At 62.5% G+C, this 15,574-nt stretch overlaps 2 protein-coding genes across 2 annotated transcripts; one reads left to right on the forward strand and one right to left on the reverse strand.

Annotated features, from left to right (window-relative positions):
• The first annotated feature begins 219 nt into the window (after positions 1 to 219).
• On the forward strand, positions 220 to 10,821 carry LOC106037882 (bone morphogenetic protein 8A-like). Its single transcript, XM_066982433.1, has 7 exons — positions 220 to 651; positions 6,243 to 6,435; positions 6,924 to 7,072; positions 7,605 to 7,799; positions 8,380 to 8,459; positions 8,674 to 8,784; positions 10,067 to 10,821. Exons 1-7 carry the CDS (start codon positions 231 to 233, stop codon positions 10,214 to 10,216), a joined length of 1,299 nt encoding a protein of 432 aa, XP_066838534.1. The 5' UTR covers positions 220 to 230; the 3' UTR covers positions 10,217 to 10,821.
• A 754-nt stretch (positions 10,822 to 11,575) lies between these two features.
• On the reverse strand, positions 11,576 to 15,433 carry PPIE (peptidylprolyl isomerase E). The gene is made up of 10 exons (XM_048049554.2): positions 15,296 to 15,433; positions 15,063 to 15,161; positions 14,942 to 14,985; positions 14,388 to 14,414; positions 13,963 to 14,044; positions 13,332 to 13,432; positions 12,860 to 12,983; positions 12,601 to 12,786; positions 11,950 to 12,092; positions 11,576 to 11,865 (listed from the first exon to the last, which is right to left on the reverse strand). The coding sequence occupies exons 1-10, from the start codon at positions 15,324 to 15,326 to the stop codon at positions 11,797 to 11,799; spliced, it is 906 nt and encodes a 301-aa protein (XP_047905511.1). The 5' UTR covers positions 15,327 to 15,433; the 3' UTR covers positions 11,576 to 11,796.
• Between the last annotated feature and the right edge of the window lie 141 nt (positions 15,434 to 15,574).

The raw sequence follows: 15,574 nt of genomic DNA on the forward strand, positions 1-15,574 counted from the left end.
CCGTGGGGGCGGCTGCCCAGCGGCGCGCCCTTTGCCCCGGGGGCGGCCGGGCGGGGAGCACCGGGGCCGGGGCGGTGCCGCCGGCGGGCCCGTCCCTTTCCCTCGCCCCGCCGGGGCGGACCGGGGCCGGGACCGGGGCCGGGACCGGGGCCGGGGCCGCGCGGGGGCCGCTCCGCACCGCACCGGGCGGCGGCGGGGGGGGGGGGGGCGGCCCGGGCGGCGGCGGTGCCATGGGGCCGGGGCGCGGGGCGGCGGCGGGCCGGGGGCCGCTGGGCGCCCTGGCGCTGCTCTGGGCGGCGGCGGTGCTGTGCCAGCTGGGCAGCGGCAGCGTCCTCCGCCGCCGCCTCCACGCCGCCGGCTTCCTCCAGCGGCGGCTGAGCGGCGGCGAGCGGCGGGACGTGCAGCGGGAGATCCTGGCCGTGCTCGGGCTGCCCGGGCGGCCGCGCCCGCGGGCCCCCGCCGCCGCCCGCGCCCCCGCCGCCGCCGCGCCGCTCTTCATGCTCGACCTGTACCACGCCGTGGCCGGCGAGGAGGAGGCGGAGGAGGAGGAGGCGGTGTCGCGGCCGGTGCTCACCGGGCTCAGCACCCAGAGCCCCCCGCCCGGCAGCGTCGTCAGCCGCGCCGACACCGTGGTCAGCCTCGTCAACATGGGTGAGCGCGGCCCCGGGGCGCGCCGAGGGACCGGGGCGCACGGGCGGGACGGCGGAGGAGCGGAGCGCACGGGCGGGAGCCGAGACGGGAGGAGCGGGGCGCACGGAGGGACCGGGGCGCACCGGGGAGCACGGAGGGACCGGGGAGTACTGAGGGACCGGGGAGCACCGGGGCGCACGGAGGGACCGGGCAGTACTGAGGGACCGGGGAGCACCGGGGAGCACCGAGGGACCGGGCAGTACTGAGGGACCGGGGCGCACGGGAGCAGCCGGGCTGCACGGGGCGCACCGGGCGCGGACACACCGTTGCCGGCCGCAGCGCCCGGGTCCCGGGGAGCGGCGCGCTGCGGGACGCGCGGCACCCGCTGGGCGCACCGGGGCGGACCGGGCAGAGCCCCCCCACCCCGGGCAGAGCCCCCCCGCCCGGCCCGGAGCGGGGCTGCGGCGGCCGCGTTACCGGGAGCGGAGCCGGGAGCGGAGCCCAGCGCCGCGGACCGGGTGCCCGGCTCGGCCGTCGGGGCGGGCGGCGGCACCGAGCCGTTTGCACCGACGGCCGCCAGCATCCGTCGCTCCCGGGGCGCTCTCCCGGTGCCTCCCTGCTCACAAAACCCCTTTCGCACGGAGCTCGGCCCCGTAGCGGCGGGAGGGGGCTGCGAGGGACCCGGTGGCCGCGGGCCGGGGGCGTGCGGGGCTCGCTCGGTCCCTGCTGCGGATGGCTCGGGATCGGGGCGGGGGGAGGGGGGGGGGGGGGCTCTGCCCGGGGCAGAGATTTCTCCAAGCGGCAGCCACCTGGGCCCCCCCCGGCCCCCCGAGCACGCTCCCCACCATGACGAAGCTGCGAACCGACGGGGCGGGCTCGAGGGAGCGGCGTCGCCCACCCCACTGAGTGGGTGCCCGCGGAGCACCCGAGAGGTGAGCGGGACGTGCGGGGGGCAGCAGCTCTCCCGGGCCAGCAGCAAGGGGGACGAATTACCTGCCGTGGGACACTGAATCCCAGCTCAGAATAAAATCCTCAGGGTTACTAATTACTGCTGGAATCCCGTCGGGCTGGTTACGGAGCAGCGCCGGGCTCCAGCACCGTCCCATTTCCAGACAGCTGTGAGTGGCAGCCAGAGAAGAGCCGTTTCCAGCCGGCACCCCCAGGCCATGAGCACTGGGACCACTGGGGTCCCACTGGGACAGGCTGAACCGGCAGGATGCCCAGACCAGGCTTTCAGATACGCAGCTCTTCCCTGCCTCTTCTCTTTGCTTCAAGGGGTGTTCATGTGGGCACATGCCCCTCTCTAGGCATCTCTGGCCAAGCACGAGGCTTTTTGGGGGGGCGTCTGTGCCAAGGCTGGGGGCGGGGGGTGTCTGCAGGCACAGAGCTCTGGCCTGACCTGGGAGCTGCGGACGTGGCCAGGTCTCGGCCCCACCTTTCTGGAGCACGGCCGGAGTCGGCTGCTGCACCATGGTTTGCAAGTGGCAGCAATGGGAAGGAGAGCACTGCCTCGCCACGGCACCATCAAGGACCAGACAGGGCCTGTCCTCTCCTGAACCCCTCCAGGCCCCTCAGGAGAAGGTATGGGTGAGCAAGCAAGGACCACAGAGGCATCTCCCAAGTCCTCTTCATCCTTTCCAGCATCCCCTGTACCGTGTTTGGCTGTGAAGAAGCCAGAGAGCCCCGCAGTACAGCCCCGGTGCTTTGGGCAGCGGTTGGGCACGCAGCCCCCAGGTGCCTCTGCAGCACTCCGGGACAGGGGGCTCAGCACATCAGGGGCAGCCAGGCCCAAGGAGGTGGACGTTGGGGCATCAGACCCCAGCTCCCCTCAACATGAACACCAAAAAGTGCTTTAAAATGAACAGGTTTGGCTACAGGCACAGCCAGTGGGTGCCTGGGAGGAGCGGTGCTGGCTCAGGGGTGCCCATGCCGCTCCCCTTCCTGGTGCTCCTGGAGCAGCAGAGAGAGCTGGGGAGCAGAGTTTCAGCCTTCAATTTGAATGGCTTTGAATTCTGCGGCTTCATGAGTCCCTTCATGTTAATTAAATAATTTTTTTTTTTGTGGGAGAAGGCTAACTTTAATTTGCATGCATAATTTTTTGCACAATTATCCTGATGGGGCATGCAAATGGGGTAAGTCAGCGCTCCATTAGGCACCTGGACCGCTCTGCTCCCGCCCGTGGAGCGCTGTGTGAGCCGGGCATGTGCGCGGCTCCCAACGGCACGCCTTTGGGAAGGGGACGCGCCGAAGCTCCCTGGCACACGAGCGTGTCCCAGTTCAGCCGGGCAGTGCCTGTGCCTGCCAGCCGGGGCAGGACACAGAGCCGGGGGCTCAAGCCCCTCCAGTCCGCGCTGCGTGGGGCAATGGGCGGCAGTGGCTCTTTGGCCACCTTCGGTTGGGTTTGGTGGCGATGGCTCCGCTCGTCCCAGCCCAGCTTTGGGAGTTGTCCCGGCCCCGGGCTGGGCCATCAGCTGTGCAGCACGGCCGCGCACAGGCTGAGATCATGGAGCAGAGGTTCACGCTGGCAAGCCCAAGGAGGAGGCTCACGGTGTGCAGTGCCCGAGCCCCGTGGTGCCGAATGGGTGCTGGTGCTCTGTATGCACCCACGGTGCGTGTTTTAAAGGGGGAAATCTTAGCAAGTAAAACCCTTCGGGTCCACCCGTGACACTGCACTCTCCTCTGACTGCTTACAGCTGCGGGAAGTGGTGGGGGTGTAGGCAGGGGCCGAGGCAGCCTCCCAGGCACATGCAGCAGGGCGTGGGGTGCCCTTTGCAGAGCCCCCTGTCCTACGGCTCCCAGCATTCGTCTTCGGAAGACGGAGGTGTTCATGGGCTGGAGCAGGAGCCCAGCTGCATTTGCAGTGCTTGGGAGAGCTCCTAGATCTCTCCCTGCTTAGGAAAGCCTCTGGAGGTTATTTTTTCCTGCTTCCAAGCAAAGGACAGCATCTTCCTTGCATCTCCTTTAAAATTATTTTAAGATTCAGCGTATTTGATGTGGTTGAATATCCTGGCATTTCCTTTTAATTTAGTGTCTGAAATGATCATGGGGACCGTTCAGAGCAGCCAGGACTAGTAATTACGACTGATGAGCAGTTTATAGAAACACCGCGCACACAGAAGGTTTACAACGAAGAAGTGCAGCTAAAAATAAGGTGGGGAGTGAGGAAAAGGCGTCCCCATCGCCCCGTGCCTGCCAGCCAGGAGGGGTGCGGGGGCATGGGGCTGGTCACACAGCAGGGCTCAGCACGGCAGGAGCTGGACAGCCCTGCTGCCGTTTTATATGGGTTTATATGCTTTTCCTATTATTTAAGGGGGGGGGGGGGGGGGGGGGTGCACAAGACATGGTGTGGCGTTCATGGCTGGGGAAAGACGCAGCAGCCCCAAGGGGTGAGACGGTGACTGCAGAAGGAGGGGGCAAGGAGAGCAGGAGCTTGGGCTGGGTTTTTTTAGCGTCCCATCCGCAATCCGGATAATCCGCCCACAGGTAATTGCGGGTTGGCGGTGCGGCTGAGCCAACCTCGAATCAATAGCCGGGTGCCCAGGCTGAGGGGGGGCCCCGTGCCCACGCCCCCCCACCAGCAGCAGGGTTTGAGCAGCAGCCGTCCCGCCTGGGCAAAGGGCGCGGGGTGCTTTTGGGACACGGCGCCTGCTCCCCCACGGCTGGTTCATCATTTTGCACACATTTATAACTTTGCCAGAAAAGACAGCAATATTAACCCCTCGCTGAACCCAACGATCATAAAGCCGTGCTGCTGTTTGCTAATTGTCCCGTCCCTGTTGCCTTCACCCTGCTGCTCTACGCCCCCGTCAGCACAAGGGAGGACACATTTTGGCCCTGCCCTTCCGAGGCTGTGCTCCAGCAGGCAGCGAAGGGGGCACGAAGCAGGGCTTTTCCTGCCCCATCCCCGTTGCAGAGCAGATGCCTCGCGTGGAGCTGCAGCCTTGTGGCACGGCCGCAGAGATCACCTCGGTCCTGCCACGAGAACTGCCGCTGCCCTTCCCTGGGTGCATGGTCATAAATCAGGTGGGGCGAATTTAAACGATTCTGGTAAAGCCCCTAATTGCAGCTGCTCAGGGTGCTTGAAGACCTCAGTGTGTGCTTTATGAGCCCCTGCTGCATCCATCGCTTACTGCTCCCCGTGGGAAGGGAGCTGGGTTTGCGAGGGCTCTGCCCGTACCTGGCTGCAGACGCTGCTGCCGCGCGTTGTGATGGCCTGGGAGAAGTTCAACGCACACGGGAAACGTGGTTCAGTTCTCTGGGTTCCCTGAGGATGTCACCAGCCAGTAACACGGAGAAACCTGGCCCCGGTGCTTTGCTGTGGCTGTGGGCAGCCAGTGAGATACCGGGGTGACCATAAATGCCTGAGGGGCACCGACTTGGGGCTGGTGTCCCCGCGGGGCCTCCCTCGGGGTGCTCATCAGCTGCAGGAGGGCAGACTACGGGGACCACTTGGTTGTTTTGTGGGGCTCAAAGGCTCTTGCAGGAGCAACGAGGCAGCAAAGGCTCTGGCAGGACCTCTCACTATGCTCAGCTGCCCTCAGTGGCTCAGTGCAAGGAACGGAACCGCACAAAAGGCACCAGCTCGCACGGGCTCGGCCGGCTGGGGTCCGGCAGCCTCGGCCCTGGGGCAGCCTCCAGAGCCCACCCAGGGCAGCGGGGAGACCCCAGGCACTGTGGTGGGCTCGGGGGTCCCGGTATCCCCGGGGGCGCGTGGGCCAAATCCGGCTCCCGGTGCATCCCTGCAGCACCTCCCGCGCAGCTGGCGGCCGGCCGGCGGCCTCGCCGCGGCAGCAGGAAGCGCTCTCCGCATCCGCCCCGGGCCGCCTGGCCCCATGCTTTTTTTAAAACATAGCTTGTGGTGAGCCCAGTAGCTGGAGGGAATGTGGTGTTTTGTTTTGTTTTCAAAGAAAAAAAAAACGGAGAAAAAAATAAATAATAATAATAAAAAAAGACGGAAAGATCCGTGGATGCATAGTTAAAATCTGGGCATTCAGTTTGAAGAGAGGCACTGAGCTGCCCCCATTTATGGGGGGGGGGGGGTTGGCTTTGTAGTGTAGCACATTTGGAATGTTCCCCCCCCCGGAATTGGTTAAAATTTGCATTTAAACATGTCCGTTTAATTATTTATTTGTGTGTTTGTCTGGTTTACGTGAGCACCAGCTCAGATTTGTTACATTTCTTTTACGCCTGAAGCAGGAGGAGCTTTAATCACTTTAATTATGTTCAGTCATGGCAGTCTGGAATATTTTTAAAGAACAATTTGAAGAAAATAATTACATATTAGTGAAACTGTGTGGGGATGCCTTACCGTAAAGGAACAGTGTGTTTGTTCTTTACGGACGTGAAAAAAAATTACCAGAAGTTTTTTTTCCCCAAAAGCACCAGATTTCTGCAGAAAGGAGACACTTGGTAGAAAGTGAGGGTTTATTTTTACAGAGCAGTTTTCTGGTCAGTCAGAGAGGTGGGACCCTGCAGCAGAGCTCACTGGGGCAGGGCACGGAGTCAGCGGGCTTTGTCCCTGAACTGGGGGGGGGACGTGGGGCTGCTGGGACCCGGGGGTGCTGTGGGTTCTGGTCAGCCCCTGGGGGCTCCCTGACCCCTCTGCTCTGCAGTCGAGCAGGACCGGGACACCTCCTCCCCGAAGCCGTACTGGAAGGAGTTCAGGTTCGACCTGACGCAGGTGCCCACGGGCGAGTCGGTGACGGCCGCTGAGTTTCGCATCTACAAGGCACGGGGTGCCACCCGCCACGCCAACAGCACCCTGCACGTCAGCATCTACGAGATCGCAGCGGAGCACTCCAACAGGTGGCAGGGACAGGATGGGACGGGGACGGGGACAGGGATGGGGACGGGACGGGATGGGATGGGATGGGATGCGATGCGATGGGATGGGATGGGATGGGATGGGATGGGATGGAATGGGATGGGATGGGATGGGGACAGGGACGGGGATGGGGATGGGGCCCCCAGCCGGTGCCGGCTCTGGCACTCTCCTTTCCCAGCGCCGTGCCAGTGCCAAGGGCAGCAGCACACCGCAGCCGTCTGTTCCCACGGCGTCCCCGGGCAGTGACACACCCGGCGTTTCGGCCGGGCGGGGAGGGCGCTTCGCTTTTCCCAGGGCAGCTGCCAGGGTGCCACCGTCACACACGGCACGGCCGCAGGCGCCGTCCTGACCCTGCAGCGCCGGGATCTGTACGGGCACGGACACCGGGGAGTCGTTTCTGTGACTGGCCGTGGGCTGCCGTTGCCTTCGGGTGCTATTACTCACAGGCTTCTTTTTTCCCATTTCCCAGGGAGTCTGACTTGTTCCTGCTGGACGCCCAGGACCTGCGCGCGGGGACCGAGGGCTGGCTGGTCTTCGATGTCACGGCTGCCAGCAACCACTGGTTAGTGGATCGGAAATACAACCTGGGCCTGCGGCTCTATGTGGAGACAGATGACGGTAAGCCCAGCTGCAGCATTTGGGGCCAAATCCCCAGGCATGGCAGGCCTCTCACCCCATTAGTGCGTGGGGGGTGGCAGCAGGGCTCGGCTCTGCGGTTCCAATCCCAGCTGCGATGGAGAGCCGGGGGCGTGGAGGTGGGCAGCGCTGAAGTTCCTGGTGTGGGCTGGGGGGGCTCCAGGGGCTCCCTCCCTGGAGAGGTTCTCATGTGCAGCTGCAGGTTAACCCTCCTGGCACTGCTCCTACAGCAGGGTGTGAGCACAATGCTGAGGGTGCAAGGCAGTGCAGGATCAGTGCCACGGCCCCATCCTGATGTGGTGGTGACAGGGAAAACCCCTTGCTTGGCTCTCACTTGGCTTTTCTCCCAAGAGCCTGAATCGCTGTTCATGACCTTAGCGTGGCAGTGGCCGTGCAGGATGAGGCCCTGCTGCCTCCATGCCATGCACCTGGGCTGCAGAAACCGCAGCGCCCCGCTGCAGAGCTTCCCCTGCACTTTGCCTCCCTGCAACCTGCTCCTGCTCCGTCCCTGCAGGGCTCAGCGTCGACCCGGGCTCGGCCGGGCTGCTGGGGCGCCGGGGGCCCCGCTCCAAGCAGCCCTTCATGGTCACGTTTTTCCGGGCGAGCACCAGCCCCATGCGAGTCACAAGGGCAGCCAGAGCACCCAGGAGGAGGCAGCCCAAGAAGACGAACGACCTCCCGCACCCCAACAAGCTGCCGGGGATCTTTGGTAAGAGCACGGGAGCAGCCCCCAGCACAGAGGATAGGAGCGGGCCTTGCCAAAAGCACGAGGCTCTGCGGTTGCCACCGTGAAGGGCCCTTCTCTTAGCACCTTGCCCTTTCTGAAATCCCTCTGCCAGCCCAGAGGTGCAGCCCTGGGGGGAGCACAGCGACCAGTGGGGCCACTGACAGATAGAGGGTCACAGCAGGTCCGGGAGGGCGCCCTCGGGGCAGCCTGCTTTTGTGGGGCTTTCTGGATGTTGCTTTTTTTGCATCATTGCCCTCATTTTGGAGCTGCCCCAGGAAGGCATCATGGCCCTGGGGAGCCGCTGGGGTAGGAGGGGAGCCCCAGTGCTTGGGGCACTTGGGAACACCCCAGAGCTGTGAGCGCCACCAATTTACGCCTCCCCAGGCTGCATCCCCTTGTCCCAGTGGTGGAGCAAAAACTTCAGCCTGCTCTGAAGCTGCTTTGCAACAAAGAGGCTGCCTTGGAGTAACCCCAGCCATCCGAGCTATGCAGCCCCACGGTTTGGTGGGGCCGGGGGGCACCGAGCGCACGTGGCTGACGCTGCCTGCCCTCTTCCTTGCAGATGACGTCCACGCCGCGGACGGGCGCCAGGTCTGCCGGCGACACGAGCTCTACGTCAGCTTCCAGGACCTGGGCTGGCTGGTACGGACCCGCTCCCCCGGGAAGAGCCACGGCCCCTGTGGTGATGGGCACCTGAACCCCACAGTGACCCTGAACCCTTCATGTGGTCCGAAAGTCAAAATAAGCCCTCGCCGCTGGCACAGCCGCCCGGGGAGGAGGCACGGGGGTGCAGGTGGTGGAGGAAGGGGCTCAGCAAGCACCCGGCTGCCCCCAGCACAAACCCTTTTCCTTGCAGGACTGGGTGATCGCCCCGCAGGGGTACTCAGCCTACTACTGCGAGGGGGAGTGCGCCTTCCCGCTGGACTCCTGCATGAACGCCACCAACCACGCCATCCTGCAGTCCCTGGTCAGTGCGCAGCCGGCCGGGGCTGGGTGTTGGGGGGAGGGCAGCGCCCAGCAAAGCGTCTGGGGGTGCACACAGAGCTCAGAGCATGAGGGCTCTGCAAGGTCAGCTTGGCCACAAGGGCAGGACAGGGAGGATTGGGCAGTGCTGGCGAGTCTCCACTGCCCGGTTTTCTGCCTGGCACCCCCGGCACCTGGGGGAGATGCCCCAGGTGGGCACCCAGTCCCGGACCCCAGGAAGGGGCAGCGTCGTGCCCGGGCATCCTCCTCGCCCGCCGTGCACGGAGGCTGCAGCTGAGGCCCCGTGGCGTGAGGCTGCGGCACAGAGCCCAAGCGCTGGGCTCAGCATATTCCGAACAGGAAAGCTTTAATGCCCCATTTTCTCAAATCCACCCCGCATCGCAACCCATGCTTTAATTTCTGGAATTTCCTGACCTGTGAGTGTTTGATTTCCCAATGGCAGAGTCACGCCGACTCTGGTGCTCGCGGTTAATTACAGGGAGTGCCGAGTCCTCGGCTGAGCCTTTGAAGGTGTCGCCTGGCAGGGTTTATTTTTTGCATTAACGAAGCTGCCAGAGCCCCCCCGCCAGCTGCGGGCACCCACCCCTCACCTCCCAGCCCGGGGTTCTTCCCGAAACGGAGCCGCTCGGGCGGACGTGAATCACCTGGCACCCGGGGCCGGCCCTTCTGGGAAGCACTGGGGGACCAGGGCGAGCGCGCTGGGAGCCGTGCCAGCCCGGCCGGTGCTGCAAATAGCAGGGTTTGACAGCAAAACACCGGACTTCCGAGCTGGGAGAGCTCAGCTGGCCCCGCAGTAAATGACTCGCACATGTGGGGCGAGGCCGGGGGGGGCTGCGAGCGCTCGGCAGCCCGCGAACCTCCCGGCCTGCGCCGGCACAACACGCACCTCGAGCAGGGCCCAGGGTACCCCAGGCCCCTGAGGGGGTCCCAGGCTTTGTGCCTCGGTGCAGTGCAGAAGGCAGGGGTGGTGCTGAGCCGCAACGGGGGGGCAGCCCTATCGCAAGCCCCCGTGCTGCCCCAAGGGGCTGCTTGCTTAGCTGAGTGTGAAGAGAGGCCAGGAATCCCAAATTAATGAAGGGGCTGCCCAGCCCGCACGGTGCCATGAGCCCCGATCCAATATAAACTGCAGCAAGGACTGCCAAGGGCTTAGAATAAATATTTTTACGAAGCGCTAGAAATAATCCCCCCATTCACCCAGGCTTTTCACAGGTAAGAGCCGGGGCTCTTTGAAGCTTCGCCCGCGCTCACGGCTCCTCTCCCCCCAGGTCCACCTGATGAAGCCCGAGGCCGTGCCCAAGGCGTGCTGTGCGCCCACCAAGCTCAGCGCCACCTCCGTCCTCTACTACGACAGCAACAACAACGTGATCCTCAAGAAGCACCGCAACATGGTGGTGAAGTCCTGCGGCTGCCACTGACCCGGCCCCGCCGCCTCCTGCGTGTGTGCGGGGCTTGCTCCGTGTGCAGGGCTTGCTCCCCGGGCTGCATCATAGCAGAGACCATCAGTAATAATACTGATACCCTCCCCATCCCTCCCGACCCTTCCCCTTCCCAGACGTGGATGTAAATAATATAAAACTTTTATTCTCTTACCACACTTAATGAGACCCATCCGTACTATACATGCATATATATATATAATATATATATATATATATAGGAGAGAAAGAGAGGATTTGTGGCTGGTGACGTGTCTGGCCCTGGCGGATGTGTTTTCCTTGGGCGCTGCTGGCTCAGAGGCTGCTGCAGCCTCCGGTGCTGGTGGGGGCAGACTGGGCTGGGGGGGGCGAGGGCAGGGGAGGCAGCGGCTGCGCTGCTCTGGGCCCATGCACATTTAGCTAACCCAGCTCTAACCAGCGCCTCTAAGTCCCTAAATGAAAACAGTGTCAGCCAATCCAGTAGCTGGCTGACTAACCCGCTCCTGTTTACTTAAAGTTCACAAAACTCAGCCAATGGGAAAAAAAAAAAATCCATATTGAGCTACGACACTGTTATAAAATAAACGCCTAGTCTGGAAAATAAACATGTAGTTTCTCTTGCTGTTTGTTTTTTAATAAATGTCACGGCACAGCAGTGCTCTGTTCTGCAGACAGGATTTCGCAATGAAAAAATACTCACGATCAGCTAAAATTGTACCTATTTGCTTGAAACGAAGCCCCGCGGAGGTGCTGAGATGCGGGCTGGGGCCAGGATGTGTCTCCCTGCCTGGGTTGGCGGCCGCTTCCCGCGGGCTCGCAAGGGGACCACAGTCACACGCCACTATTTTCATGGTTATTTATTTGCTGTCTTCCAAATGAAATGGCCTGGCCTATTTCTCAGCTCAGGTACCTGAGGGACTTTGCATCAGAAAAAACAAATAATGTACCTGGTTTAGCCACACGCAAAGAAAAAAAAAAAAGAGAAAGCCCAATATACCTAATGAAAAACCCTCTGAGGACGGTGCACCAAAATAAGAACAAATCACCCCCTTCCTGGTGCTTCTTTTCCAGTCCTTGTTCTCCCACTCTAAGAAATGCCCCCAGGATGGGACGGTGCTGGCCATGGGGCCGGGCTGCAGCAGGGACTCGTCTCCCCCTGCCGATGTGGGGGCAGGCTGCCAGGTTCTGATCCTGGCTCCGAACGCAGCAGCAATGGGATCGGCTCCGCTCTTCTCGCCCCGGCAGCCTGCCCTGCAGCTTGGATTTAGGCACCAGCTTCGAGAAGATGAGTGCAAACATTTCAAAAGCAAAGCACATCCTCACACAGTGAGAATTCAACAGCTGGGGCAGGTCCTCAGAATTTTTAAAACTAGCTTTTATTTCTGTCAAATAGAAAGTCTTCACAAAGCTGATGGCAGGCCGACCTTGCCCCATGGGGAGCGCCGTGGGGGGCAATTCACCCGGGGCGGGCGCGTTGCTCTCGGCAGCTCCCCGCAGCGCCGTCCACAGGCACTTGGCGCTGAGCCTCGCAGGGGAAGTTGGGCAGAAGCGCAGAAGCAGCACTCCCCAAAGTGCCGGGGTCACACGCACTCCCCGCAGTCGGAGATGATCACCTTCTGCTTCGGCTTCCCGTCCTTGGTGCCCTGAGCCTTCAGGAGGAGAACAGGAATTAATGGGAATTCAGGCGCGAGGCTGCAGGCAGGGAGTAGGCACGATCCCGCTGCGGCACCAACCTCGATCTGCCGCACCACATCCATGCCCTCCGTCACCTCGCCGAACACCACGTGCTTCCCATCCAGCCAGTCTGTTTTATCACACGTGATGAAGAACTGGGAGCCGTTGGTGTTTGGGCCAGAGTTTGCCATCGACAGCAACCCTGCGATCAGAAAGCAGAACGTTACAGCCAGGGTGGGAGCAACACGCTCTGCATGTGAGCCAATACTTAACCAAAACCCATTCCCAGGCCCTGCAAAACCCTGTCAGTTTTAAGAGGGTCTCTGAATACTAATCTCCACAAACTGGTGGAAACAGATCATGCCAAGAAAGAAACACCTGCAAGCATCAAAGGAGGAAAGTGGTAGAGCGCATTAATCTCTTTTCAGTTGTGGCACTAGGAAAGCTGTTTGTACGGAGATAAGCCTGCTTGCTTTTTACTACTTGTCTAATGCTTGTAGTTGCACTGTGACATCCCTCCTCTAAAATCCAACAGGAAAGCAGCTTTGAAACTCTCCACGATACCACAGTGGAAATTAACGGTGCATGGACAGAAAGAGAGCGCTGCACTTCTGCCTGCTGAACGCCAGAGGCAGACAACAGCCTGGCCGCGGCAGAGGCGTTTGGCCAACGCAGACCTTCACTGCACAGCCAGGACGAGCTGGCCTTACCCGGCCCCGTGTGCTTGAGAATGAAGTTTTCATCATCGAACTTCTTCCCGTAGATGGATTTGCCTCCAGTGCCGTTGTGGTTGGTGAAGTCTCCAGCCTGGCACATGAACTGGGGGATGATGCGGTGGAAGCTGCTCCCCTTGAAGCCGAAGCCTTTCTCGTGGGTACAGAGGCAGCGGAAATTTTCTGTTCGGGACCAGAGGCAGAGGTGAGCACAGCACCACAGCCCCTGCACCCGAGCAGCCGACCCGCTCCTCACCTACGGTCATGGGCACCACGTCAGAGCGCAGGAGGATCTGGAGTCGCCCGGCGGGTTTGTTCCCGATCTTGATGTCCATGTAAACCTGGGGGTTGGCCCGGGCCTTCTTTGCAGGAGGCTCACCCTGGGTAGGGAACCAAAAGACAAGTGGTGGTGCTGCTCCTCTGCTCTGCCACCCGACGGCCAGCCCAGCCCCGCATCCCCGGCCGGCAGCAATGGTGCAGGCAGCACTAGCTCTAAAACTCCCCGGAGGCAACACAGGCAGCAGGCGTTGGCCCCAGGCCCCTAGGGGCTGCTGCAGGGCCGGTCAGAAACCTGTGTAAGGTTTTTGGGAACACAGGGGCTGCCTGGGGCCGCCACTTGCTCTTGGCTCCCACTTCTGGCGGCTGCAAGGACCTGGAGGTCCCTGTGTGGTGATTCCCCAGACCCGTGGCACACAGAGGGCACAGACGGCTCCAGCCATTCCTCCTACCTCCTGCGCCTCTTGTTTAGGTGCCTCCGCTCCTCCTTCCTCTGTGTTCTCCTCCAGAGTCTTCCCAGAGAACTTCTTCAGCCATTCGTCATCTGACCAGACTGTGACAGACGAGGAAATAGTTGGTGCAGGGTGACAAAGCCCACGGCCACGCACGACGTGCAGGTCAGGGCTTGGTGTGGCTCTGGCAGCAGTGGGATCGCAGCCAGGGCACAGGAGCACGCGGCTGGCACAGCTGACTCCAGGACAGTGTGCGGGTACCCCGCCACATAGGGAAATAAGGGACAGAGCCAGCAATTCCTCCAGCCATGGCAAGCCGACCAGCCCACGCAGGCATTGCTGGGCACAGCCTGGGCCCCCTGCACATTTCGGATGTGACCAGACGTGCCGGTAATCCTGCCCGGCATGTGTGCATGCATTTCGTGTGCTCTGTTAGAGAGTGTGAGGGCAGCTGGAAGCACAGCCAAGAGCGCATCTGCCCGAGGGACCAGGGGATATTTTCGGTTATCGGGATGCTGCTCAGCCTGCTGCAATGCCCGGATGGGAGGCAGAGCACTGGGAAAGCAGAAAGGCTGATACACCAGACTCTGAATGTCCCTGGGGATTTCTCCTTTCCAGGGCACCAACTCACCCGGCCTGGATGATCCTTCTTTAATTCGCATTGGCTTGGCCAAGTTCACACGAATTGTCCTGCCGAAGAGCTCAGACTCATTCTGCAGAGGACAAAAGCAGAACAAAGCCCACCACAAGGTAAAAACTCACCAGGGTCCCCAAATCCCTGCAGAAGCCAGAACAAAACCGCTTGCTTTCTATCCCTGGTCTAAGCATTGGAGCGAGGGCCCCACAGCTTGGGATCTACACCGAGACCGCAGGCAGTGGTGGAGCAGGGAAGGGCATGATGGCGCTGGGCCTGATCCAGAGCAGCAGGGAGCCTGACCCACAGCGTGCAGGGCCCACGCCTGGAGCATCACCCAGCTCACGTCTGCAGAGAGCTGCCCCGGGCTCTGCCAGCCGCGGGGAGAGCAACACCGGGCGGTGCGGGAGCAGGCTCCGTACCATGTTGTCGATGGCTGCTGCAGCATCCTGCGGGAAGAGCGGAAGGGAATCGTTACAGCCACTTCTTCTCTCCCTCTAAAGGAAAGCCTCAGCACACACGTGCCCCTGCAGAACATTGCCAAAGGGCTGGTTTCCTAAGCCCCGTATGCCCCAGGCTGTGAGAACTGATGGACCTTGCAGGGGCCGTATCTGAGGCAGGGTCTGGAAGTACTTGAGGGAGTCTTCTCCCTGACCAACCCATCGCACCTGCTTTGTGTAAGACCCTTGCCCAGTTACGCCAGTATTCGGGAGAGGAGGAAAGACCTTGTGGAGCAGGCCCTGGGCAGATTATGAGACCGCAAAGGAGCGGCACTGCATGGCACCCACCAAGAAGAAACCCACACGGTGCGGCCAGGCCCTGGGGATGGCACAGCCGGCAGCGGCCATGCCTTGGCCCAAGGTAAACGCGGGAGCCACGGGGGGCAGACGGGGACCCCTGGGCCTGCCATGGCAGCACCCAGCCCCGGACACCGCGGCAGAAGGACGTGGCCCCAGGCTCTGCCGCCCCCTCTCACCTCCGCCAGCTCGAACTCCACGAAGGCGAACCCCCGGTGCTTCTCTGCGGACACAAAGCGGTCAGGGGGCGGCCGCGCAGCCTGCGGGACGCCCCCGGGAGCCCCGGGGCCCGGCACGCACCGGTCTCGTAGTCCAGCGGGATCTGGATGTCGGTGATGTCGCCGAAGGGGATGAAGGCGGCGTGCAGCACCTTCTCGTCCACCTCCTCCGCCAGCCCGCCTGCGGCCGGCACCGCGTTAGCGCCGAGACGCCCCCACGGCCCCCCCGGTCCCTACGACCCCGCACAGGGCCCCCACGGCCCCAAACAGCCCCGCACACACGGCCCCAAACAGCCCCCACACGGCCCCACGCACCCACGTACAGGACCCGCTTGGTGGCCGCCATTTTCCCCGCACCGCCCCGGAACCTTGCGGCAGCTCCGCCCTCGGCGAGGGGCGGCCGCGGCCATTTCCCGAGCGGGGCCGCCCCGGGGCCGGCAGCGGGCGCCCGGAGCGGCCCCGGCCCGGGTTTTCTCCCCTCTCCAGATAGAATGAGAGGAGACGTGCGCTGAGCGCATCCAGCCAAAAGTGTAAAACACCCAGACCAGCAAAGCGCTGCCTCGTCTGCATGCACGGAGGAGGCACCCAAGCGCT

The sequence above is a fragment of the Anser cygnoides genome, chromosome 24 (genome assembly GCF_040182565.1).
Source record: "Anser cygnoides isolate HZ-2024a breed goose chromosome 24, Taihu_goose_T2T_genome, whole genome shotgun sequence".
NCBI classification, from domain to species: Eukaryota; Metazoa; Chordata; class Aves; order Anseriformes; family Anatidae; genus Anser; species Anser cygnoides.